The sequence below is a fragment of the Marmota flaviventris genome (assembly GCF_047511675.1).
Source record: "Marmota flaviventris isolate mMarFla1 chromosome 5 unlocalized genomic scaffold, mMarFla1.hap1 SUPER_5_unloc_1, whole genome shotgun sequence".
Taxonomy (NCBI): Eukaryota; Metazoa; Chordata; class Mammalia; order Rodentia; family Sciuridae; genus Marmota; species Marmota flaviventris.
The window spans coordinates 1,267,281-1,293,402 of record NW_027287679.1 but is presented as its reverse complement, the minus strand read 5'-3'; the positions used below and the strand labels follow the sequence as shown (position 1 = coordinate 1,293,402).

The following is a 26,122-nucleotide window of genomic DNA, read 5'->3' as shown; positions in this document are numbered from 1 at the left end:
GCAGAGTGACTGGTGGGATTTTTAGAGTTGTAATTACAGGGAACCCTCCTTATGAATTACAGACACAATCCACATTGCCCAGGGGATACCTGGAACCACTGATGCTCTCTTTGAAAACATTGTTGACCTTAGCTGAACACTGAGTGCTGTGGCCAAAACTTTTGCAACTTGAGGTTCAAGAGCAAAAGTAGCATGCTTTTCTTTTTCCTTCTTTGCAGTTTCACATGTATATTTACTCTTAGCAAAGATCTCTGCAACCTCTGCCTATAATTCTTTTCTCATTAAGTGGAGAGGTTCATCTTTTCAGTTCAGACTGGAGCATTGCTGTACCAGATTCTATACTTATGGATTATGTATTTCTGGATTTTTTAATTTTAAGTTTTCAGTTTGTTGTTGATTGCAGGTAACTGAGTCTATGGTGCACAAAACCAGAGATAAGGGAGAACAATTGGATTCCCTTGGATCTGCCCCCCACATTTTACTTATCAATAAACCTGCATGTTTTAATGAACTGTTACTCAAAAAGTGAATTCACTATTCCAGCAATTTTGGGATTATTATCTATGTTTCAACTGAGGTATACTTTTTAAGAAGTAGGATGCTCACAACCCAGCCTTTTCTTTCAAGAAATTTCAATAAATACTAGCCTAAGACTCCACACTGTTATCAAGAAAGGCTACATGCTCCAGCCTCCCAAGTCCCTCCACCACCAGTGAAGCACCCTCAAGAAAGACCATGGGACTGCTGTTTATCCCATTGCTTAGTTTGGCCTGTTCTATTCTTGTCCTTCGAACCCCATGATGAATAGTCCTACATCCTGTGTTTTTCTCTCAGTTCAAAGACTCCTCTGCAACTCTGCTCTCACCAGTTCTTCACCCCGTTTAATTCCTTCAGGTCTTCTATTGTCTAAAATGTCACAGTATGTTACCCCATGTGTTTTGGAGGATGTCTGGACTATGTTCAGTTTGGATCTATGGAAATTAAAGTTATTTGTGGGATCAAAAGTTGTTGTTGTTGTTTTTAATAACTATTATTTAGGTAGATGGATGGTGAACTTTTTCTTGACTTGTTTGCTGAAACAGAATGTTAATATGACATTTCCACCACCACAGTGCTCAAGATTCTTTTGCATCCATTGTTATCAGACTTTATTTTTGAGAACTTCTAGTGAGTGTTTTGGTAACTTATTTTGTTTTTAGCTTGGCTTCCCCTGATTGCTGTGAAAGTTCTATATTTTTGTATTATTTTACTGTCTGATTTTTTTTTTTAAATTTTGTTAACTGTATGTTTTTATTCTTGGAAAGAAATAATAAAGCATGTAGTCTCCCCAATGAGCCCAACTTGGTAGTTCATTCATGGACCATATATGACATTTAAAATGCTATATTAAATTTAGTATAAAAGGAAAAAATGAAATTATATATTCAGTTGTTTGTTGTGTATTTTCAAACACTCACTTTAATTCAATGGCTGAAGATGAACTGTTTTTACTAATTGTGTATTTGTGTAATATATCTTCATCCTCTTTCATTTTACTTTAAACAATAAAACTTACATGTTTGGTTATACTATGCATTTTGTTTTGTTCAGTATTTTTATGTTGTGCTAGGGATAGAACCCAATGCCTCATGCATCTTAGGCAAGCACTCTACCACTGTACCACAACCCCAGCCCTAGAGTAAACCCTTTAACACAGTCTTCCATTTCCATTGGAAGAATAATGACATTGAGAATCTGAAATTTTATAGAAACATTTTCTGCTAAAATATAAAATATTAGATAAAAATGGTAAAAATAGAATTTCAAAAATGATGTTTCAGGTGGTGAGACTATATGTTTTATCTTTAACTGGTGAATTTTTATAAAACTATAATAATTTTCAGGGAAGACATGTGGCAAGCTTGCAAAGGTCTTAATTTTAAAATAAAATAATGAAACATATTTATGTGTTGTGAAAATGTCTAGATATTATTTGTATAAAAGTCAAACGAAAAAGTAATTAGTACAAATTCAACTCCAAGAAAATAAAAATAATATAATCAGAGATTAACTATTTTGTTTTTTACTTTGACTTATTTTGTTCTCATCTGAATTACTTCTTTCACAACTTTTTATTTTCTTGAGTAACATTTAGTCCAAATTTTGTTTTCCACTTTAAAATAACATATTTTAGAGCAAGGTATTTCTAAGACACTCTATCCTCTGTAACTTTCAGATCTTTATTGACACATGGATATTGCTAAAGTACAGGACAACAGAGTGGATTGCATTCCCAGTAAAGAGAGAATTCATTTACAATTACCATCTCATTTATTGTTGGAAATCTGCCTCCTTTCAATGAATCATATCCTGGTAATAACAGTGCACTAGCCCTGCAGGAAGTTTGCTTCAGGGATCCAATATCCTGGGATTTGAGAATCATCTGCATTGAGCTAATAAGAAGAGAAAATGTCTTGTCACCCCATCCTACTGAACATGCTGCTGTTGAGACTTCCTAAGCCTGATGGTAAGGTGCTCTAGGACTTTGGATGGGTGCCTCTCATTTTACACAAGCAACAGTGCCTTTTATACAAGTACAGAGTAGTCCAGGGCGAGAGCCTGGGAGCTCCGGGCCCTGCACAGTGGCTGCTCAGGAGGCAGGTCAGTACCAAGACTTAGCCTGAGTGCTGGAAAGAGGTAGTGTTCTCTAAAGCTTACATTGCTGTAATTTTTTTTTTCATATTTTTAAGGCCTGTACCTAATTTTAAAATCAAGAATTAAAGTATCTTGATCTCATCCAATAATCTCTTATCTTTCCTTTTACTCTCTGCAAACACATTTTGTAAAATTTGCAAAACATAACTGTTACCTCTGTCAAATATCATGATCATTGTGACTGTCACTATGGATTCCCTGGTAACAATTTCATAGTTGTATAATAGTTCTCATTGTCTATTGAAAAGGAACTTAAAGAAGCAACAACTTCAGTGTACTCAAGGTGCTTTTCCTTCCTTTAGGTTGTTTCCAGGTACAAGGTTAGCTCTACATTTTCACCCCATGTTAATGAACAAATTATATTTTTAAAATTCTCACAGTGTAGTTGATAGTAAGCTATTCCAACAGGCAGTGCATAGTATCAGGAGAAACTGAAGTCTGAATGTTTGTGCATAAATACAGTAATTGTATTAGACCTGTCAATTTCTACAGAGACTACATATTTTCTATGCTTACATTAAATGATTTCAATTTATCAAGTTGAAATTTGGCAAAAAATATTGGTGATGGGGAATTCAGGAGCAGTGAGAGATGCTCAGGTTCAGCTCTGGGTTAGATGAATGCAGTGAATCCTCTCACTTAAACCTGTGCACCTAAATCTGGGAGTTTTTGAGTAGATGAGAGCAGTGGTTTCTATGATGAAGTGAGCGCTGACTAGGAAACAGTAACAGATTAATCACTTTATCTTCACTCCTGTGTTTTCCTTATGACTTTGGGGTAAGGTTTCTATCCACATTTTAAAACACCGACTGTAGACAGGTGTGCCTAACCCTCAGGACCTGTCACTACCATAGTAGAAACCAGTAATAATGTCATGCACAAGCCCACCTGCTTGCCCTCAACCCACTCCTGTGGAATGGGGGGTTCACTGCAACACACTGACGGGTTGGCTAGTGATTAAAACTACAAGGGGGACAGAGCCACTGTTTCCCATGGATTAGGTCAGCATTCCTATAGTCAAAGAGTTTTCATTTGTGGTAAATTAATAAAGTATTTCTCACCTACTTCCTTTGTGCAATAAGGGTGTGTGGGGCACTGCATCTGCTGAGAATGACTATCACAGTGGTGTGCCCTACTTGAATTAACTTGTCAGTTGCCAGAAAGCTTATCCTTGGAGCAGACTAAGCCTTGGAAAGTCCATTATTTATTTCATGTTATTTGATTTATTCAGTACATGAGTCTTGACACTGTTGTAATTGCAATGAAACCTGGCAATCAGGAAACCTAGGAGTACTCTCTCAGGCCTGCATTCTAGAGTCATGTTCTCTGGTTTAAGAACAAATATTTCCCTTTGATTTTTCAGGAAATTAAAAAAAAAAACATTTTCTAAATACTCTCTTTCTACATCTGCAATTCTCAAATGTAAGCACAGTCTGCTTCATTTATCTGTTGTAACATTTGATAAGACAATCCTTGATCAAGTGGGGCTTAGGGCGATATTTGCCACAGCTGTTATCATCCATGTTGGAAGTGAGCTACCACTCTGTCCTTGGGAGACCTAGTGAAAGGTGCTTTATGGCAAATTCTGTGATTGATTGAAGAAAACTACCCTATTCAGGACAAATCTTTGTATTGGTCAGCAAGATACGTGACATGCACCTTCGGTGGAAAGATTGTAGCTTTTTTTCATTCTGGGGAGCCACACTGAAGTGGGTGGACATACACTGTAGATGTAAGAAGTGAGCTCTCCATAATCACAAAGCTTATGTAATTTGGAAATAATCAAGAGCAGGATGTCATTGTTTTCAATATAAGAGGAAAAGGGCAGCGAACTGACAATTCTTTGTCCCCACAAATGTTTCTTGAAATTAATTGTATGGAGGCATACATAATTGTACTCATTTGGCCACAACATCTATTTTTTTTTTTTTTTGTGATGAACACATTCTAGGATTTTATCATTTGACTTAATGCTTCCAAATTTGAAAAAAAAAAATTTGTGAAAATTATAGTGTACATGAAAATATCCATGATATATTAACTCAAAATAATTCTTTAGCTTATTAATTTTACTAATTCAATTCTTTAAGTATATTAATTTTACTAATTAAAATTAATTTGCTAATTTATGAAGAATTTCAAGACTAATAATGAAAGGGCACAATAGCCTTACAATGATTAAATTAGCAGTGCTCTTGTGGGACTGTTGTATATTGAAATAATTTATGAAACTTGGACAAAGTTCAGAGTCCAAAGTGATGTTGAAAGTATTGTCTTTTAAGTATACACACACACACACACACACACACACACACACACACACACAATATTATAATCCTAAAGTACTTATTTATTTTTCCAAAATATTTGGGTAGGCAGTATCTATTCATGACCAATTGTAATAATATTCCAAACCTAATAATTATGGGCAATATTTGTGGAACTGAAGGGTCATGCATGCTACAATGTTTTTGCATGAATTTTCTTTTGTAATAACCAAACAATGGAAGAAGTGCATACTGTCCTAATACATATTGTTAGGCTGTCCAGTCTGTACAGAATAAAGTTGAGGTGAATATTGATTTAAGTTTCCTAATTTTATCCATCTACTGGTAAGATATATAGATTTTTAAGGTTAAGTCCCCAGACCACAAATCTGTATTTCTGTATGCACATTATTAAAAGAAATGATTCTATTGAGATAAGGAAAGGAAGACAAATGCATATTAGTTCTTTAATTTTTAGAATTTGTCTTAACAACTCACATAAATTTCTGGATTTTCGGTGTCCACTTGTTAATATGCAGACATTCCACAGGATACTTCATGTGGAAATTTAAATAGAAAGGAGTGTTCAGTGAGTGAAAAGTTCATCAGATCACAAAAATGTTTTGAAATACTTTTAGTGTCAAATGATTTTCTTCTTCACATATGAATAGAGAGTGCAAATTACATTGAAGTATTTTATGCTCTGCAGATTTTGTAGGAAGCTGGTGTCAGCACAGCTGTTGCTGCTTTTATAAAACACGGGTCAGAGAGTGAATCCACAGCAGCAGGAAGCCAGGGCTGGAAGCCTCCAGGGCAGTGTGAGGTTCTCCCAAGTCTGGGACCTGCCGGGGCATGTCTCAGGGGGCTGGTGACCTGCCCCACATCTCACACACCTTTTCTGAGTAGATTTGTGCAGGACTTGGATGCTTTCCTTCCACTCTCAGGCTAATTTAGCTACCCATAATCACACCTCTGTCCACAGTACACTGTGCTGACTGGCTTAGCCACAGCAAGCCCTCCTTCATCTGTGGTTGAGCCACTCACAGAGCACAGCCTTTCCATCCACACCAAGCAGTGGGAAGACAAGCTTGGACCAGTGCATTTGTAAGACTGAGATATATGAGAGCACTATTTGCTAACAGTGAAAATCAATACCAAACTCACAGTGATTATGAATATAGTTTACATAGCAATCAGTGGCACCTTTATCCCAAAATTATGCAGAACATTCAGATTTGAAAAGCTACTCACATAATGCAGCCCATCCACATATGAGTAACAGCATGTAAGTCCACCAACATGGGTGTATATAATGCAAAGTTTGGTCCTAAATAGTGTTATAAAATTTTGGATTCTATAAAATAGTTCAGGGAAGATATCTACAATATATATAAATGATAAAATAAAGCAATTGTGTATAAATAACAAGATGTGTAAGAAGCATTTTCAATAGAAAGAAGAGAAAAATATTTTAAAATGAGTTTGCAGATTAATCCAGGCGTCAAGGAGTAGAACAGTTTCTGCCTTCGTATCTTGGGAAATGTGACTCAAAACTTATTTTCACAGTAGGTATTATGACTGGCAAATTATTACTGCTCCTGAAAATACCTAACAACATCACAGCTGCAGGAATTGAAAAAGATTGACAGCTGAATATAGTGAGAAAGTAAGGGATTCATTTATCCTCAAAGAATAAAGGCAACAATTTAAGATTGATTACTACAGAAACTCTTACCACATATAAAGGACTTAGATCACAATATGAGTATTAGAGAGTTACCAGGCATTTATAAGTATAATATGCTATATGCATAATGTCTAACTGATGCAGCAGTGATTAAGAATTGGTAAACTGGATGTATATATACATACATATGCAATTAAGAGAGCATGATAGTGATATGTTCAATATTATAACAATAATGTTAAATAATATGATAATTAGAACAATGGCTGTTTTGATAACAAGAACATCTAAGTATTTAAATTTAAAGAGCATTGTTGGCATACTACATTAGTCACTATAGCTGCAGTGTTTATTAGAGGTGTGCTGCCAACTTACAAAATTTATCTTGGGTTTTAATTAAATTGAAAAAAATGAATCAGAAATGGCCTGCTACACATAGATTATGACTGAACCCATGCATTTTTTATTGGTAGTCATTAATCTATTATTCTCTGTACAAACTTAAATTTATAAGGAGAAGATAAATCTCACTGAGGTGTGAGAAGAGAGCCTTTCACCCATGCAGGACATCATGGCAGAGAAACGCCATCTGGAGGTTTCAGTTACAAGAGAGCCATCTCTATGATTAACAGAGAGGCTCTGTGTCCTGTTCGTAATCCACACTAACTTCATGTGAAGAAGCTTGTTTGGACCAGTCTTAATTAACAGACTGGCGCTTGTCTCCTGCCTGTAAGAACCTAGGATTACTTAAGTGTGAGAGCCTGCAAGTAGCACAGTTTGTTTCTTCATGTTATTTAAGTTCCTCTAAGAAATTATCAACTTTTTAAATAGGAATTTTCAGTCTAACATAGCAGCTCTTTGAGTACCTACTAGATGTGGAAGACAGTTGCCCGGAGGGTGTTGTACTGACCAATGGCTCCTGATCAGGAGGAGAAGTGGTGACCAGTTGAGGAGGTGGGCGTGGTGGGGCACACCCCTGCCTTTGTGGAATAGAGAAATTTAGTCATGTTTTCTTTCCTAAACAGCAAAGTCTGATTTCAGTGGTTATACATTTTTGTTTAGATTGCTTATTTAAATTTTAAATTTCAATTCATCCTAGCATTGAAGGAAATCTCCAGAACTCCCTTAAATACAAGTGTGAGAAAACTGAAAAGTTACAATCACAAGAGAGAGTGCAACATCCACTAATCTACATGAATTCAAAAGCCCTCCAACAGGGAGATATTCCAATGTAGAAACCTGGGATTACACAACATGGCTTCTTTGGGCCAGGATGACATGAAAGGCATCACACTGGCAATCACAGGCCACGCATCAGCCTTCTCAGACTAGCACTCTGCTGCAGCCTGAGAGAGAGAGCCTTGTATAAGGCCGTGTATACATTTTTTCTAATTTAGCTGGAATTGAGAATATACTAAACTCCTGGCAGCTATGATCCGTGAATGCTAAGGAAAATGTTTTGCTGGAGAGAAGAAAATTAAATAACTAGGCCTCCAGGATAAGGCTTTCTGTCAGGTGACCAAGCCATTTTAAGGAAGTTCCAGATCCTCATTTTAACCAGGCCAAATTCCTCAGACATTCTCCTGCCTTCCAGGTTGCCCACAGCCATGGAGAACTCCACTGACCCCACAGCGATGAACTTCATTCTCCTGGGGCTCTTTGACTACACAAAGACCCATCAAGTCCTGTTTTCTCTGGTGTTCATGACCTTCATCGCCTCCCTGGTGGGCAACATCCTGATGATCCTGCTCATCCACACAGACCCCAGACTTCACACCCCCATGTACTTCCTGCTCAGCCAGCTCTCCCTCATGGACTTGATGCTGGTCTCCACCATCATCCCCAAAATGGCAGCCAACTACCTGCTGAACTCCAGATCCATCTCTCCTGCTGGCTGTGTTTCCCAGATCTTCTTGTTACTCACTCTGGGAGGGGGAGAGTGCTTCCTCCTGGCAGCCATGTCCTATGACCGCTATGTGGCCATATGCCACCCATTGCGCTACCATGTTCTCATGAGCCACAAGCTGTGTTCCCAACTGGTAGCAGGCTCCTGGCTTTTGGGAGGAATTGATGGGCTGATGCAAGCCAGTGCCGCTCTGAGCTTCCCCTACTGCCACTCCAGGGAGATAGACCACTTCTTCTGTGAGGCACCTTCGTTGATGCGCCTTGTCTGTGCAGACACCACTGTTTTTGAGTTTTTCATGTACATCTGTTGCATCCTGATGCTCTTGATCCCTCTGTCTCTCATTGTGGTCTCATACAGTCTCATCCTGGCTGCTGTGTTAAGAATGCATTCTGCTGCAGCCAGAAAGAAAGCCTTAACCACCTGCTCCTCTCACCTGGTTGTGGTAGGGATGTTCTATGGCACCCTCATGGTCATTTACATGAGACCCAGGTCCTACCACTCAGTGGGCCACAGCAAAGTAGTCTCTGCATTTTACACCATCTTTACTCCTGTGCTGAACCCCCTCATCTACAGCGTGAGGAATAAAGATGTCAAGGGGGCCTTCAGAAATTGGCTGGGCAAGACACATGCTATGTGATTCCAACACGGGGATTTACTGAAATGGCACCTCCCAAAATGTACTCATGCTATCATCACAAGTTACTAGTTTATTTGCTCTATTGAACTGCTGATTTTGTGTTCTTTCAATTGATTTTGTTTTCACTTTGCCATTTTACCTTTTAAGGTATTTCTGTGCAGTGTTTGGTGAATCAGGTAAAAATTTTATTGTGATAGGCCCAGTCTGATTCCCTCTTAAAATTGGGAGCCATCTCGCCACACAAAAATCTAATTTTGGCTTTACTATAAATTACTGCAAATTCTGATCTTGCTTGTAATGCCTGACCATGCCTTGAACTCACCCATGCCTGGCTCTCTCTGACCAGATAGCAGCCTTCTCTAAACTTCAATGATGCTTCATAAATCTTGGCATTCCCTGGCCAAGATAAGGACCCTCACTGAGGCTCTGATGACCTTCATAAATTCTGATGTCGGGGCCAGCAAAAATGTAAACTAGCATTAGTGTTATGCTCCTCAGAATTTTGTTATCTGTGACCCCCCTTTGTGTAACTTTCTGCGCTATAAAGCTGGGCTACAAGAAAGCTGCAGTGCTATCTTGTTCCTGCATTTTTTGTTGGGAGAGGCAGCCTGGCTGGTTGAAATAATAAGCTTGCTTTAATTCGATTTTAGTTGGAGTCAGTGGTCTTTTATTTGTGTCCTGGTCTAACACCATCTCCTTGGGTAGATGCCAGAGTCTTTGGATAAGAACACGTTGGGGGCCATGTTCTTGCCTGCCCACTGCATCCACTTGGTTTCAGGTGCAGTTAAACCCAGGGCTGCCCTGTTGGATTTCTGTCTGGTTGAGGTTCCCATTGCTGAAGGCAGGTGTTGAAGGTGCCTGTCATTATTACACTGCTGTCTCTGTCCTCACAGCAAAGAGTGTTGCTTTATATATTGGGTATGTTTTATTCTCCTGCTGAATCATCTCCTGTATAAATACAGGACTTCAGCTCTTTTTTCTTTCAGCATTAGTCATTTTATTTGAATTCAAGCCTAGGTGGCTGCTCTCTTTGGCTTCCATTCATGGAATATCCTCTTCTTTCCTGCACTTTCCTCTGTGTGTTCTCACATGTGAGGGGTCTCTTGGAAGCACATGGGGTTGCTCTTTGGTATTTTTAACCATTCAACTGCTTAACATTTTAGAATCAAAGAATTTATTCATTGTATGTTCAATTTATTCATTTTATGTTCAAATGATGTAATTATTAATAGGTAAGAACTTATTACTTTCCCTTGTTTTTTTTCTATTTTTGCTGTATGTTAATTCTTTTTTTTCTTACTGAATTCCATGTAGTTAAGCAATTTCATCTATTGTTATGTTTTGAATCTTTGCTTCTGATTTTCATTGCATCAGGTTTTTTGCTTAGTGATTACCACAAACTCTGTAGAGACTATTTTACAGTAATATCAGGTTATATTAATTAAATGGTTACTTAATTTTGATTACCTTCAAAAAAAAGAAAAAAAAAACTATAACAAGACAGGTGTCTCTCTGTTGTACAGCACTTGTCTAGGATGCATAAGGACCTGCGCTCTGTCACCAGCCCCACAAATATAAATACATAAATGTGAATACTCCATTTTAACTACACTCCCTCCTCATATTTTCAAGGTAAGTTGTCATGATCTATAACCTTGTTTCTTGCATACTTTTGAACAAATAATGGTTATTTTTAATAGATTCACCTTTCAAACTTTGAACTAAGGAGAACCAGGGTACACACCCAGTTGTATTGCTGGTGCTTTGATTGTGACTTCAGACTTCTCTGTTCACTGGGCTTTGTTCCTCTAATTGTCTTTCTGATGCTCAGCAAGGCCTTGTCTTTCCTGACCCTTGACTTGGCGCCTGTGTTTACTGGTGAATGCCGTGTGGTGACGTAGGAGCTCTGCTGTTCCCAGCCTACTCTGTGAGCAGTGTTCTGCTTGATGTGGACCCTATTTCAGGAAGTCACGTGCTATGAACAGCAACTCCCCCTTCACTACTCCAAGGGGAATGATGTACAACACAGGGAATCAACTTGAGTGTATGACCAGCTAACTGTGCAGTTGTGGGAGAGAAGTGAGTCAGAATTCTGACAGTAAGACATTGTGTTTGTCTTTTCACATTGTGTCAAATGTGAACTTGTACCAAAACACAGAATGGAAAGTACAGATTTATCCACATGTGGTGTCTTCCTATATGACTGAGGAGGTGTGATCACTATCTCTGGAGACAAGGGGAAGATTTCCCTTGATGCACCATGAGCAGTAAACCTTTTTCTTCCTCTTTGATGTCAGCGTCACTTCGGGACTCATGCTTGCAAAAGAAAAGTGACAGAAGGTAGGGTTCTTGTGGAATCAGAAGCTTTGGGAGACTTCCTCTTGCTCCTCATTTGCTTGTCTGCTGTGGTTGGGGCATAGCCTTCCTAGGGGCCAGTGAGTTTGCAGCAGTTTAAGTGGAAGGAAAGTTCCTGTGGAGCAGAGGTGAGGCGCACTCACACTCACAAGGACATGGATGGGGCATGTCCTGCACTGGGCACCATGGAGATCTGGGAGTGACACACCCACCTCCCAGCTCCAGGCCCACTTCAGGTAATGTCTGGCCACTAGCAGTGATCCCATTCCTCTCTATGATGTTTACAGAAAAGAGTTCAGCATGCATTCCAGTTAGACCAGATGTACATCTGTGAAGACAATTTCAATATTATTTTGACAGTTTCTTGAGTAGAATCTTATAAATACTATGAATTGTATATATAGAATTAGGAATGTGGCTCTCAGTTTTTAAAAGAAAAACACTCACATTCAAAAAGAAATTGTAACTCTATAAAGTAGAAAAAGGTGTAAAAGTAGATTTATTATATTATCAATCTATGCTGCGCCCCTCCCCTGACTCAGGCAAAGGCAAGGCCCTACTGAGGTGGATATTGCAAGGCATCCATCCTCTGTAGGAGCGCAGTATGTTTCTGGGAATGGGCTGGTTTGTTTTTGTATTCCTGCTAATAAGTATAGTTGCAACTTCTCATATGACCATTAAGTATGAAGGAAAAAACATGACTTTCCCAATTAATGCAACCACTTCCAAAGAATAAATCTGTTTGCTCTAAATGCAAGGATTCAGCTGTGGAATGTAAATTGTTAACGTTTAATGAGAAACCCCCTTTAGGAAAAACAGTCAAGTAAGTTTTTTAGAAATTAAATTAAAATCCAGAGAAGAAAAATTAATATTAAGGTGACAGATTAGTGCTTGGTACTGGCCAACTTGTTCTTGTTCCTATGCACAATGGTTTGGTTTTCTTACTCTTGTTTGATTAAAATTAGTAGCCTCTCTTTTCAAGATAACCACATGCCATAACCGTGGTGCCAGTTCTAGTCAGTAAATCAAGAAAGAATAGTCAAGGTATAGGCCAAAAGTCTGGGACATTTCTAACTATTATTAAAAGCTAACTAAGCAGAAACAGCTCAAAGCAAAATGTGAACTGAAAGTAAAAATGCTTGCTTATGCATAAGCCAAGTTATATTCTTTTTATCTAATTGTAGCTACGTAATACTTTGTTTATTTGAATAATGATTCCTGATTTATAACCACAAAATACTGGGAGCCTGCCAAAATGAAAAGTATATATGATTAACTTCACAAGTAAAGATTGGGATTCAGCACCTTCACTTCATGTCCGTGTTGTTTCTTGGTCACCTTTCGCCGCCTCCTCACCATCCATTCCTCTCCTGAGACCCCTTGCCAGAGCTGGACTCTGACAAATCTACTAAATTAAATGTGACTCACAGTGAGCAGAAAACCTTCACCTGAAATTATTAGGTGTTTGAGTTTCCAGGGTTTTTGTAGAGGGAATTTTTTATACAAATTCAACATTACTGAATTAAAGCAGAGCTGCTCCTCTGGCACTGCCGAGCATATTGATGTAGCTCCCCTCCCACCCATTTATGCCACATAAGCAATGGTGACGGTGACTGGCTTGGAATATAGATTTGCTCTTGAAGGCATGGTCTCCAGCAGGGAGAGGAGGGACCATATCCAGGAACAGTGGGCCTATTGACAGGCCCATTAGGTAAACACCTCTTTTCATTCCATCCTTGTTTAAGTGTACCCCTGTAATCAGCTCTACCAGAGAGTTATTTCCTTTAAGTGATGAAACATCTTTAGCACATATTGTTAGAACTGTACAGTATCAGTGATAACATAAAGAGATGCTTAACATTATTTGATATTATTGCCCCAATTTATTTTCATTCCATTTTATTTTCAGGCCCTATTTTTCTACATAAATCATATGTGGCACAGTATTTATTGCCAGATATCACCAAGTTATTGAGTTCAACATTTTTATACCTAAAAAAAAAAACAATAAATGCAACTATTTTTTCCTAGGCAGACACAACTATTCACAATCAAGTATAATTAATTCATATTCTGGTTTTTGTCCATATTAATGTAGACTAAGTGTCAGAAAAATTGAAGAGCGTGTTCATCTTTAAAATCTCAAACATCTGTGGACAAATTATCCTGATATTTTAAAGGCAATATTTATTGTGTTTATTTTGAGTTTCCACCCAATGGCCACAATTCCACCTCACTCATAAAATCCAGTGCTTCTCAGAGGGATTCACATACTCTGAGATTTTGTCCCAGGAATCTCTCTGCTCTCCTCCCCAGCTGTGATCCCTTTGCCCCATGCCAGCTCTCCAGCTCCACTGTCTAGGGCCTGCTTTGTCCTTTGCAGGAGAAGAATTCCTCCTCTGAGCACCAAACTGCTTAATGTCCCCACCCCCTCGCATGGCTCACCTCCCTCCTCTAGAGCTCTACTCAGACATCAGGTCCTGCACCCAGGTCTCACTCAACCAGGCCATTCAAGATGGCACCTCAGAAGTGAGCACTGTTTCTGTTCTTTTCACCTATCATCCACTTTTACTTTGTATTTGTTTTTTATCACCTGTAATAATATGGATTTATTTGTTCATTTATGTATTTTCAACCTTTCCCCAGAAGTTTCTTGTACTAAATTCTTAAAATGTTACAATGCCAACACTTCCTGGGATGGTTAATAAATTGAATGGGATCTAAGATGAAGTCATAAAGTCTATATTTTTATACCTATCTAGTGTTCCCTCATTGTGGAATGTCCCATATCATGTGTGGGCCCCGTCAGCCTCAGAAGTTCCTGTTATGAGGTAATGAATGTAGCATTGCTATGTCATATGCATTGACACTTGTGTCCCACTTCAGTGTGGTCTCTTGGGGCATCTGGTTGGTTTTCTGTGGCTGTCCTTGCTTATTGACGGTTACTATGAAATAATATGTAGCCACCACTTCATTCTCAATATGTGAAAGCTTTGCAAGGGAAAAAAAGCAGGGGGTGGGGATAACCAGAGAAGCCTCTGTGTCATCACAGGGCCAGCAGCTGCTCAAAAGTGATAGTTGGCTCAAGGCACTGACAGGAGCAGAAGCAGCACGGCCAGAATGTGTGTCTTTCTGTCTTTACTGTGGTACAGGAAGTTGGAGGCTTTCAACTTTCAGCTCTATTTTATTCTGTTTCCACAGAGTTTCCTCCTGATGATTGTGAATTGTGACATATGTTTTCCATCTAAAAATACTAGAATGCAAACGTGCATCCTTTCCTTTTAACCATCAATATCCCATGAGCAATCACAAGATTTAAGCAACACCTTAATTGTTTTCTTTCTGCTTTTTTATCCCTCTCACTAAACTTTAACAATAAGACTGCCAATCTTTCCCTCAAGAGTCTAAAATTTTAGTCACCCTCTCCTGTAAAAAGTGAACTGCCGGTGCCTCTTCTGTTTGAAATCATGGCAGGTATGAACATGAACACTAGCTCCACCTTCATCTTCCCAGGACTCTTGTGCCACTCCAGTGCCCAACAGTTTCTCTTTGGGATGTTTTTTGACATTAGCTCTCACCTCCCTAGTGGGCAATGCCCTAATGATTCTCCTGATTCAGTGAGACCTCCAGCTCCACACGCCCATGTACTTCCTCCTGAGCCAACTCTCCCTCATGGACGCCATGCTGGTTTCCACCAGTATGCCCAAAATGGCTGCTGACTACTTGACTGGAATCAAGTCCATCTCCCCTGCTGGCATGGCTTGCAGATCTTCTTCCTTCTCACTCTGGGTGGTGGGGAGTGCTTCCTCTTTGCAGCCATGTCCTATGACCGCTATGTGGCCATATGCCACCCTCTGCACTATGCCATGATCATGAGCTGGCCACTGTGTCTGAGGATGACCATGGGGTCCTAGTTCTTAGGAGCAGCTGACGGGCTGATGAAGGCAGTTGTTGCCCTGAACTTCCCATTTTGCTGCAGGCGAGAGATAGACCATTTCTTCTGTGAGGCCCCCACGCTGCTGTGCTTGGCTTGTGCTGACACATCTGTCTTTGAGGATGTCATGTACATCTGCTGTGTGTTGATGCTCCTGGTGCCCTTCTGCCTCATCCTGACCTCCTACAGTCTCATCCTGGCTGCTGTCCTCCACATGCGCTCCCCAAACTGCTGGCTGAATTTCTTGAAGCACAGTCAGAGGGGGAGATGTGGGAACAAGTGCCTGGGGTACTGCATAAATGGCATATGTAAAGGGCCTCTGAGTGGCAGGCCACCCCCCTGTGCTAGGCATGTGAGCAACAAACTATTGACCCCATAAGCACAGCCCTGGGTGAGAGGCCATGTGCTGCAGTCCCTGTGCTTGCTCCACGGCCCACTCCTTGATTGGCCACTGAAAGGACAGTTAGCAGAAATTGCATTGGTGGCTGCCTGTAATCTGCTTAGCTACTGCCTGAGTATATATACATGGTAACTGCACACTAAAATCAGACCTGCTTCCTGCTTGCTCTCTGGAGGTCTTGATTAGTTACTCCGCAGCCACACTCTCCTCTACCTTGTTCAGAGTACCTTCTCGCTGGAATAGCAAGCCCATGCAAATAATGACTAAAAAGTCATCTACTTGCCCAAACAGGAAGGCCTGTACAAAGACCTTGGTATTTCTTAGGGAGAAGGTATTTAACTTTCATATATACATAGATATAGATATAAATATATTTTTTCTGCTTTACTCTGGATCATGCGTGAAGGTCCACACTTTGAGTTTGTTTTCTGAGCTGTCTTCAGCAGGTCAAACTGTGGATTGTTAAAACTCTGTCAGTTAAAATTTCAGTAACATTTCTATGTCATGCACCACAGTGGTTTCTTTTTTAAATAATGAACTAAGTGTCTAGTGATTTTGAGGACTGAGTTTCTTTGCTGCCGGTCAGTGTATGATTTCCACAGTTGGGTGTTTAGACTGCAGGCATCCTCTTCAGAGGTTTCCTCCAGTCTCTGCATTCGCAGCTCACACCCACCTCAAACAACATGGCCCACTAAGGCAGGAAGGCAGAGCACCCCTTGGGACAGGACCTGGGCCTCAGCAAGGGAACGAGGCAGGGAGGCTGTGCCATCCTGGAGGAGACATGGGCCTGGACAGCACCCTTCACTGCCCCAAAGGCGTCAGCTGTGGGGCTCTGCCTTAATGTCCCTTCCCCTCCCCCAGCCACGGCCAACCGCAGAACCTGTAAAGCGCTTCCTACTGGACAGCAGAGCCTCGTCCCAACCCTGGTGCTAATGGAGGCTTGGAAACTAAAGGAAGCTTGGAGTTTGAGCTCCTGAGACAGGAGCCCCCAGCCAGCGCATATGGAGCTGCAGCGTCGCAGGACGGCGCCCCCTGTCAGTCCTACCAGGCTGCGCATCTGCGCGGTTACCCTGGCCCTGGGCGCAGCAGCTCTGCGACTGTGTCTAGAGGCCAAGTGGCTGCAGGTGCTGTCTCTGCCTGGGTGTTTCCCTCCAAGGTCAGGACGCTGGTCAGAGTCCCGTGTTGCACTGTCGGTGTGTCTACTGTTTTCCTGCCAGTGGTCCTCCCTGGCTGGAGCCTTTGCGTTCCTCGGCCCATCGCTTAGCGGAGAGGCATCTGCGCGGTGTGCAGTGCGAACCACCATGACTTGGCTGCCTCCAGCCTCTCTATGTGTCACGTGCCTCTGTTCCTCTTGGAATGGCGGTGACTTACTCAGCCGCTTTTCAGAGCTTCTGCGTACTTCAGCCAGCAATGAACACGGATCCCAAATGTTCCCAGTATTATGGAAACTTTTCCATTTTGGTCAATTCTTGTGAGGCTTTTCATTTGAATTTTCCTGATGACGAATGGGCCTTGAGGACTTGCCATTAGCAGATTGTCTATGTGCTTATGTTCCTTTTTGTCTTTTGGACTATTTCAGTTTTGGAAAAGGAGTCTGTGGATACTTCAAAACCAAACACAGCCATTGATTCCATAACAGAAAGTATAGGGCACTCAGAACACTGTTGGGAGTTTTAGAAATAAGAGTCATGTGTTATGAATTTTCTAACATATCTTGTAATTCATTGCCCAATTTAATTGGAGAGAGAGAGAGAGAGAGAGAGAGAGAGAGAGAGAGAGAGAGAGAGAGATTTCTCTTCCACCTCCTCTGTTTTGCTAGAAACTGTAACTTTATTTCTTTTAATTATGATTTCTTACAAACTACTGGTCTTACAATGGAGGGCAGATTCCACTGAAAATCCAAGAACTTTTTAAAATTGGGACTTGGGTGTTTTGGAACAGTCTTTGTTTAACAAATGATTACATACAATAATTAATAAGGAATAAATTTAACACCTTTAAACAAATTGTTGAATTTGTAAAGAAAATAAATTTGGCTATGCATTTTTAATAGACCTATCTTTCACACATATTTGTGTAATCTTCAAAGACAAAGCTAGTGAATTAAAAAAAAACATCCCAAGGCTGTGGTTTAAAATACCACCTACAGTGTTTACTGTTGTGTTTCTTTTCTCCTCTTCTGATAATCTTGTCCAGATCTGGTTCCCCTCTTCACCACCTTTTCTGCTCTTGATTGAGGCTCAGTGGTTGTCCCTGGTCAGGTGGTGGAAGCTGCAGAGGACTCTAAGCAGAGCAGGAATAAAATATGCTGAGGAAACAGAGCAGGGTGGAGAGGCTAAGGAAAACTTTATTTTTCCTTTTAAAAACTTTTTTTTCTTGATCTTTTTTTCTTGTTGTTATCATCATTACCATAAATTTAATTCCACATGATTAATTGATGGCAAAACAGTCCATCCCTTCTCCCCTGAGAGCCAGCCTTGCCATTGCTCCCCCGAGAGTGCCAGGGCTGCCCTAGGTGTCCACCACTGTCACCATGATACTTAGGCCTGCTCCCACCCCCTCCTTCCCAGGCCATGCCATGCGAACTGGCTCCTTCTGCTGCCCTATGAAAAGACCACTGTTTTCTCCCTGAGGCCACTTGCCACAGGGCTCCCATTAAGACCTATCCTCTGTGCTTCTGCTTGCTGGTTCCAAATGACTCTTGTGCAGTGCACTTGCCAAATCCATCCCATCTGAAGGAGTGCCAAGTCCAGGCAGCTCTGGTGCCCTCAGCCACTCCCTTGGATGTGTCTCTTTGCACAAGCCAGGGCTCAGGGCCATTGGGATGAGGGTGACTGATGCCCCAGTGAGCGGAGGAGGCTAAGTGAGAAATGCTGCCTGTGGTGTTTACCTGGTGAGGTCCAGGGAGGTGGAGGCGGCCCTGCAAGTGCAAATGTGGGACTCAGGGCTCCAGGGTGAGCCTTCAGCAGAGCGCACATCCACCTCAATGCTTGACCAGTGCACTGGGCATCCATTCTGCCAGGCCTGCCTGGTTCTAGGGGACTGATCTGTTTGTCAAGAGCATGAGATCCAGTGGAGGGGGACTTTACCACTGAATATGGAGAACTGAAGATGTTGAATCCTCTGAGAGTGCTGGGTGGAGGGTGTGTGCTGCAGAAAGCATCCAGGCTTGGAAGGGAGGCAGGTAGGTAAGATCCACCACCCAAACTCTCAGACTCCAGTGGAAGGCCTGCAGACCAGGACTTAGGAGGAGTGAGGGAATGTGATGGAGCAGAGTGGTGTGTACTTAAAAGTGAGTTCCAAGTGCTGGAGATATACCTCAGTTGGTAGAGTGCTTGCCTCACATGCACAAACCCTTGTGTTCAACCCCCCTGCACAGAAAGAAAGAAAGAGAGAAAGAAAGAAAGAAAGACTCAAAAATGAGTTCCAAAAGAAATGTCTGCATTAGGATGAAACTGTATGTGTATGTGGCAAAACTTACTACTTTAAATTTCTATCTCATGAAATGGTGAGTGCTCAGCATTTTGAGTAAAAGGTACTAGAATTATCCTTGGTTGAAGATTCCCCAAATTATAATTTAATAGAAACTTTAAGAGCAGCCAACTGTCATGAGAGGCAGTAGATTTTCCCTTCCCAGATCTCACTTGCCCAAGTTAGTGAATTTTGTTTTCATTAATATGTTCCTGGAATAAATTCTTATTTCAAAATGTATAATATTCTACAATGATTATATATATATATATATATATATATATATATATATATATATATATATATATATATATAATGTATTATATGTATCCATCCATACATAAAATTCATGAAAAAATTAAAGTCTGAAACTCATGTGGAGAGCATATTTTGGGGCCAGCTTGCAAGATTATAGAGGAGAGGTGGGTAGGAAGTCTGTTTTGCGTGTCTCTCCAACATTAACAAGGATTTGTGGAGTGAGGTGGGGAAACAGACTTCACCCTGGGAAAGAGTTGTGTATCCAGAGGAGAAGCTGCCGGGTGTGTACCAGCTTCTTTCTCCCTCCTTACACATTAACTAGCTTGCTGCTAGAGCACTCATCTTTGGATTCAGGTGTAGCTCTGCTTGTCAATCCAGATGGCACTGAACAGCACAGAAGGTATAGTTTCATTAATAATCCTGGCATCTTAGGAGTGTGCTCCAGACCTGGGGTGATGGGTGGGCAGAGTCATGAAATGTGTCTGTGGAAATTCTAGGTGCCTCATAGAAGTTGCCCCCAGAGGTAGATGCAGGACACTGAGGGAGACAGGAGTGAGTGATGTTGGCTTCCCAGGGCTGCAGGGAAAATGTGGATGTGGTTGTGTAGACTCAGTGAACACCACAGGAACACAGTCAACTCAGAAATGCACAGGAGGAAGAACTTAGGAGCAATTGAAAATATTTGATGTTGTAGTCCATTTAAAAATTCTGTGTGGGAGGCCATCCTTGCACGTGATTTGAGTTACCTCCCTGGCTGGGTGAGAGGCACTTAGATACAGCTGTGTCAGAGCTTTCTCCACCCTTCTCCAGGTCCAAGGGCTTGTCTGTGCAGAGGCGTGTCTGACCACTGACCCAAAGACCCAATCGTCGCCCCTGACCATGGGATGCTACCCCCCTTAACCTTCATTGGATGGGATTTTCCCTGGAATTTTTTGTTCCCCAATAAAAGCCCATTCCCTGGCGTGTTCTCTCTCTCTCTCTCTCTCACTAGCCTCTTTAGTAAACCTCGCTACCACATTAGGTGGCTAGAAGCTGGAGCTAGGAGAAGCCGTCCTGGAGCTGGTTTTAAAGGTAATTAGAGTCTTGTCTCTTTAATTTAAAACTCCCTAGCGTTTTCTCACAATTCAAACCTTCTTTAATGAAGCCAGCGCTGGTCGCTGGGCAGAATTCTGTCTGTGGTAAGTCTTTAATGGCACCTGCAATGGGCACGGGGTCTGCTAAACACAGGGATCTCAGTAGTAAATGGTCAGGGGGTGACTTCAATAAAGTGGAAAATTGAAAAAGCAAAACCAGAGGGAAAATATGCTTCCAGAGACACAGTATTGCTCAGTTTGAGTTGTGAGTGATTTTCACTGATGTGGGAATGTTTGTGACCAGCTAGCTCACAGGAGGCACATTGCCTGAAGTCTCCACCTGAGTGTGTCATCAAGGCTTCTGAGCTGTGGGTCAGAGCCTTTGGAACAGCCAGGACAGGGGCACAGGCAGGGTCCCAACTCTCACTCAGAGCTGGTCTTCTTGACTCACTTCTAGGTCATTTCATTAAAAAAAGGACCACAGCAAAATGCTGCTAGCAGTCCAGGGAATTAGAAATAAGGTTAAGAATTGATCTAGTGCATGATACAGAAACAACATTTATAAAAAATATATGCAAGGCTAAATCATTAATGCACTGTTAGTGACTTAATTTTCATATATGCAAATATAAAAATTAATTATATTTAAGCTCAATAGTAATTATCAATGAGATGATCAATTTTTTGTTGTTTTTAATTATATATATCAATTATATGTCTCTATATATTAATTATATATATTAATCATATATATATATATATATATATAATCTCCATATTGAGGTAGAGATTATATATACAGAACGTTACAAATAAGTATAAAATAAGGATACAAGTAACCACCTTCCAAGTATAAATAAATAACATGAACACCTATGACTTCCCATATGTAGAATAAAAAAGTTATGATTCAAATTCTACACATTAAGAAAACAGAGAAAAGTAAAATATATTTGTAAAGATATGTTGTTGATTTTGACTACATATAGCTTTCATTTCTTACATATCAACAAGGAAAATGTTTAAAATCATCCTATATTTCATCCTCTGTAAGTTTTATCTACTTAAAATTTTATTTAAAATGAAGTTTCATTGTCATAATATTTATGTGTCTATTTGTGTATTTACTCATTTGTTCATGGGCTGCTGTGGTGCATGCCCTTGAGAGAGGACTCTCACATACCAGGCTCATGTAGAATGGTCTCTCTGGCATGGCCCATGTATGTTAGTCATGAGCTCAACACCCATGATTGAGCAACTGCTGAAGGCCAGGTCTGTCCTGGGCAGTGTCCATCATGAGGCTAACCCTGGTGGAGCAATGACAATGAGTGGTGAGTGGAATTGACCTGTTCATTTAATAAACAGAAGGCCAGGGTGGGCTGCAAACCCCACACAGCAGAACAGTAAGGAGACCAGAGGAGTCCGGGTCCAGCGGGAGCATTGGGATTTTAAGAAGTCTGTGCAGGGTAGGCCTCCTTGAGAAGGTGAGAGCTGACCAAGGACTGGACTTAAGTTCGTTACATGGAATAAACTGACACTTTGAGACCCAACAGAGACTCAAAGGCCAATTGAGCAAGCTAAGCATGATTCAGGAGCGGATCAAGTGCAGGCCCGCTCTGTGAAACAAGCCATGGGTCTTGATGACAAAACATGCATCAGTAACCTCACTTATCCGGCAGACCTATGTAAGTGACATCGAGATGCAGCACTGTTTTCTTTTTCTAATTAATTAATTATCTCTTTTTAGGAAAAGCAGAATCGAGATGAGGCCCGACAACCACAGCGCCAACACTGACTTCATCTTCCTGGGACTCTTCTCCTCTTCTCACTCCAGTCTGGTCTTCTTCTCCTTCCTGTTTGGCCTTTTCATTGTGACCCTAACAGAAAACGCCCTCATGATCCTGCTCATCCGCAGGGACCCGCGCCTCCACACCCCCATGTACTTCCTGCTCAGCCACCTGTCCTTCATGGACATCCTGCACGTTTCCAACATCGTTCCCAAGGTGATCGCCGACTTCCTGTCAGGCCACAGAGCTATTTCCTTTGCAGGCTGTGGGATCCAGGTATTTCTGTCCCTCATGCTGCTGGGTGGTGAGTGCCTCCTCCTGGCTGCCATGTCTTGTGACCGCTATGTGGCCATCTGTCACCCCCTGCGCTACCCAGTGATCATGAGTGAGAGGGTCAGTGTGCTCATGGCTGCAGGGTGCTGGCTGGTTGGGACCCTCAACGCCATGGTGCACACAGGGCTGGCCCTCCACTTCCCCTTTTGTCGCTCTAGGGCCATCGATCACTTTTTCTGTGAAGTTCCTGCTATGCTGAAGCTGTCCTGTGCAGACACTTCACACTATGAATGAGGGGTTTATGTGAGTGGCATTATTTTCCTGCTGATTCCTTTCCTCATGATATCAGTGTCTTATGTGCAAATTCTTCTCACCGTCCTCAAGATGAAGTCATCAGAGGCCCGGAAGAAGTCCTTTTCCACATGTTCCTTCCACATGGTTGTGGTCATAATGTACTATGGGCCCTTTATTTTCACATATATGAGACCCAAGTCATACCACACTCCAGGCCAGGATAAGTTCTTGGCTATATTCTACACCATTGTCACGCCCACGCTCAACCCTGTCATCTACAGCTTCCGGAACAAAGATGTCTTGACAGCCATGAAAAACGTGCTCAGAAGTAGCTTCCCATATAGAAAATGAACAGGAAAAATGCCTGAAGTTAGTCTTCTTTCAATCATGGAACACTAAATGCTCTGTCTTTATGTTTGTTTTTAGATTAATCTCAATGTTTTATCATCTTGAACACTATGTTGAAATAACATAAACATGTTGGATGAGTAAACCCAGGCAAAAACTGTGTCTGCCTTACCCTTAATGATTTTTATCCAAGAGCTCAGGAAAGACTACGTTCATATCAGCAACCACATGGCCTTAGGTTCTTCCAGTGCTCCCAAGAAAAAGCTTCCCCTGTTCTCCCAGTGTAACTCCCTGTACAGACTGCACTACATTCCCCTTCTGTGTGGATAGGTATTTAGACTCACTTATTGAGATGCATCATGTTCAAAAATAACAGCGGGCAAACCTTACTGAGGGTGTTCAAGGTTGTTACAGAAGCTAAAGAATAAGATCCAAAGAGACTGTCACTTGAGGACCCTGGACTGCTTGGTAACCATTACCCTCAGCTTGCAGGTGGCTTCCGAGGCTGGCAGTAATTCTGCAGTATAGCCCTCTGCCCTGCTGTGTCCTGCCTCCTGGTGACTCTCACAGGAGCAGGTTGCCCTTGTGCCCCTTCAGAATAAGTCCTATCTGTGGAGGACACAGGGTTCGGCCCTGACACGAGCCAATCCACATCTTGAGGAGTAGGAGATTAGTGGTCAGTGTGGACTGCGGATTTGTGAGGTACTGTCCTCACAGCATAGCCTCTCAGAAACTTTGCTTGCAGTGACTCTTCAGTGACAACTCACACAAAGGATTGCAGTCAGTTTTCACTATATATTGTCTCAAATAGCTTTTCAGACCTGTCTCTCTGTCTTCATATCACTGATAAGGTATAGAATACATGAGGGAAATTCAGGAGTGAAAGCTTACATTTCCTATGAAAGAAGAAGCTAGAATTAGGGCTGGTTTTAACCCTAATCTGTCTTCAGCACATTTGTGTGCAGTGAAGTAGAAAAAACTTAATCTCATCCTAAAATACCAGCTCAAAGAATATGTTCACTCAACCACCTCCTTCGTGGGTAGAAATGATACCACCAGTTACCAGTTACCAGTGATGAGTTCTGCTCCCTCACATGTTGAAGTATAGCATTAGAGAAGCTTGCCGCAGCAAGCATAAAATGCAGGGTTTATCTAAAAAGGGGGTCACATGGACTTCTCCCAGGAGGGAGAAGGGGGCCATAGCTGGTATCCTGGTATCTCAAGAAGTGAGGTACTTTTGGTTTTTTTAATATGTCTCAGGCTTCCTTTGTTCTCCTGCTCTCTTCCATTATCTCTCTCCTTCCTGCATATGTGACTAGGCACAGGAGATGCTCAGGTGTGATGGCCCAAAGGTGAACAGAAGATGGTCTGGAGGGGCCAAGATGGAATGATCTGGACAGCAAGGAGGGCATAATTAACAACTTGTATAACTCGCTGTATGGAGGGACAATCCCTGGGACAGGTTACCTTAGCAACAGGTTGGAGCAGGGGCAGGTTATTTGATAAGGGTGAAGGAAGGGCTCTAAAGGCATTTCAGTGCCTCAGGGAACAGTCTCCAACTTCCCGGACTCACTCAAATTGGCCTCCTTTATCCGACCTGACTCGATTTTCCTATCTATCCTGACTTCTTGTCTAATTTTGGCTTCAGAAATAGGTCTCTTCATACTAATCTGCTCATCCTTCCATTGCACTGGCTCACCACTATGGTGGGGGAGTACTTGGAGGTAAATTATTGACAAGAGCCAACACAATCTAATGGCTTTCAAACTCCAGGACCCACATGTTTGGAAATTCAAATTGCTTGTGTATTAAATAAGACGATTAAGGCTGTGTCAGCAATCTGGTGTATCCAACCATGTGCTGCTCATCTCTTTTCAGCAGAATCAGTTGTGAAAACTCTTGAAACCATGAAGAATTGCAGGAAGAATCCACGAAGGACTTGGTACAGCTGTGCTGGTGTACAGCACAGGGGACATTCCTCTGACCACTCCTTCTAATTCTGTGAAAGATACTCAATATTGTCAGTTCTGCACAGCAGGTGGCCGTACAAAATGAATTCTTTTTTCAGACTAATGTGTGAACAGGCACTATAAGAAACTAATGTGAATTTATGTACCCCAAAATTTCAAAACTCTCTTGGGAAAACTGGCCTCAATGTCTAATTAAACAGTTGGTTCCCCAAACACATAGGAAATTAGTGTAGTCATTGTGGAAAGCAGTGTGTGAAGGTGCCTCAAGCAACTAGGAGCAGAACCACCATGCCCCACCAACCCCACCCTGTATATCCAAATGAAATGACATTAGCACATCAAGCAACATTGACACTGCTGTGTCCATCCCAGCAGGGTGCCCAATAACCAAGAAATGGAAGCAACCTCCGAGTCTATCAGTTGAAGAATGAGAGAGGAAAAGTGTACAGACACACAAAAGTCATACCATCAGACATGGACACATGTGATTCTGTTATTCATGACAACACAGATGGAACTGAAGATCACTCTGTCACATGAAATAAGATGGGGACAGAAAAATAAGGGTCAATGCTCTCACTCAAATTTGGAAAAATAATCATCTCATAGGCAAGTGGGATAGTGGTCACCAGAAGGTGGGGCGTAGGGAGGTAAGGAGAGATGGGGAAAGGTAGATCACTGGTAACTAAGCTGTAGTTACAAGGAGAAGGAATTCTGGTGTGCTATTGCACAGTAGGGTGACAATAGGTGACACGATGCATTGCACAT

The 26,122-nt window shown here is 41.5% G+C and overlaps 1 protein-coding gene and 2 pseudogenes across 1 annotated transcript; all 3 read left to right on the top strand.

The window, feature by feature from the left end:
* Positions 1-8,255: 8,255 nt before the first annotated feature.
* Positions 8,256-9,191, top strand: LOC114078758 (olfactory receptor 2T33-like). The gene has a single exon (XM_027919822.2). It carries the CDS (start codon positions 8,256-8,258, stop codon positions 9,189-9,191), a length of 936 nt encoding a protein of 311 aa, XP_027775623.2.
* A 5,831-nt stretch (positions 9,192-15,022) lies between these two features.
* Positions 15,023-15,859, top strand: LOC139703644 (olfactory receptor 2T33-like; annotated as a pseudogene).
* Positions 15,860-22,445: 6,586 nt separating this feature from the next.
* On the top strand, positions 22,446-23,387 carry LOC114079852 (olfactory receptor 2AJ1-like; annotated as a pseudogene).
* The last annotated feature ends 2,735 nt before the right edge of the window (positions 23,388-26,122 follow it).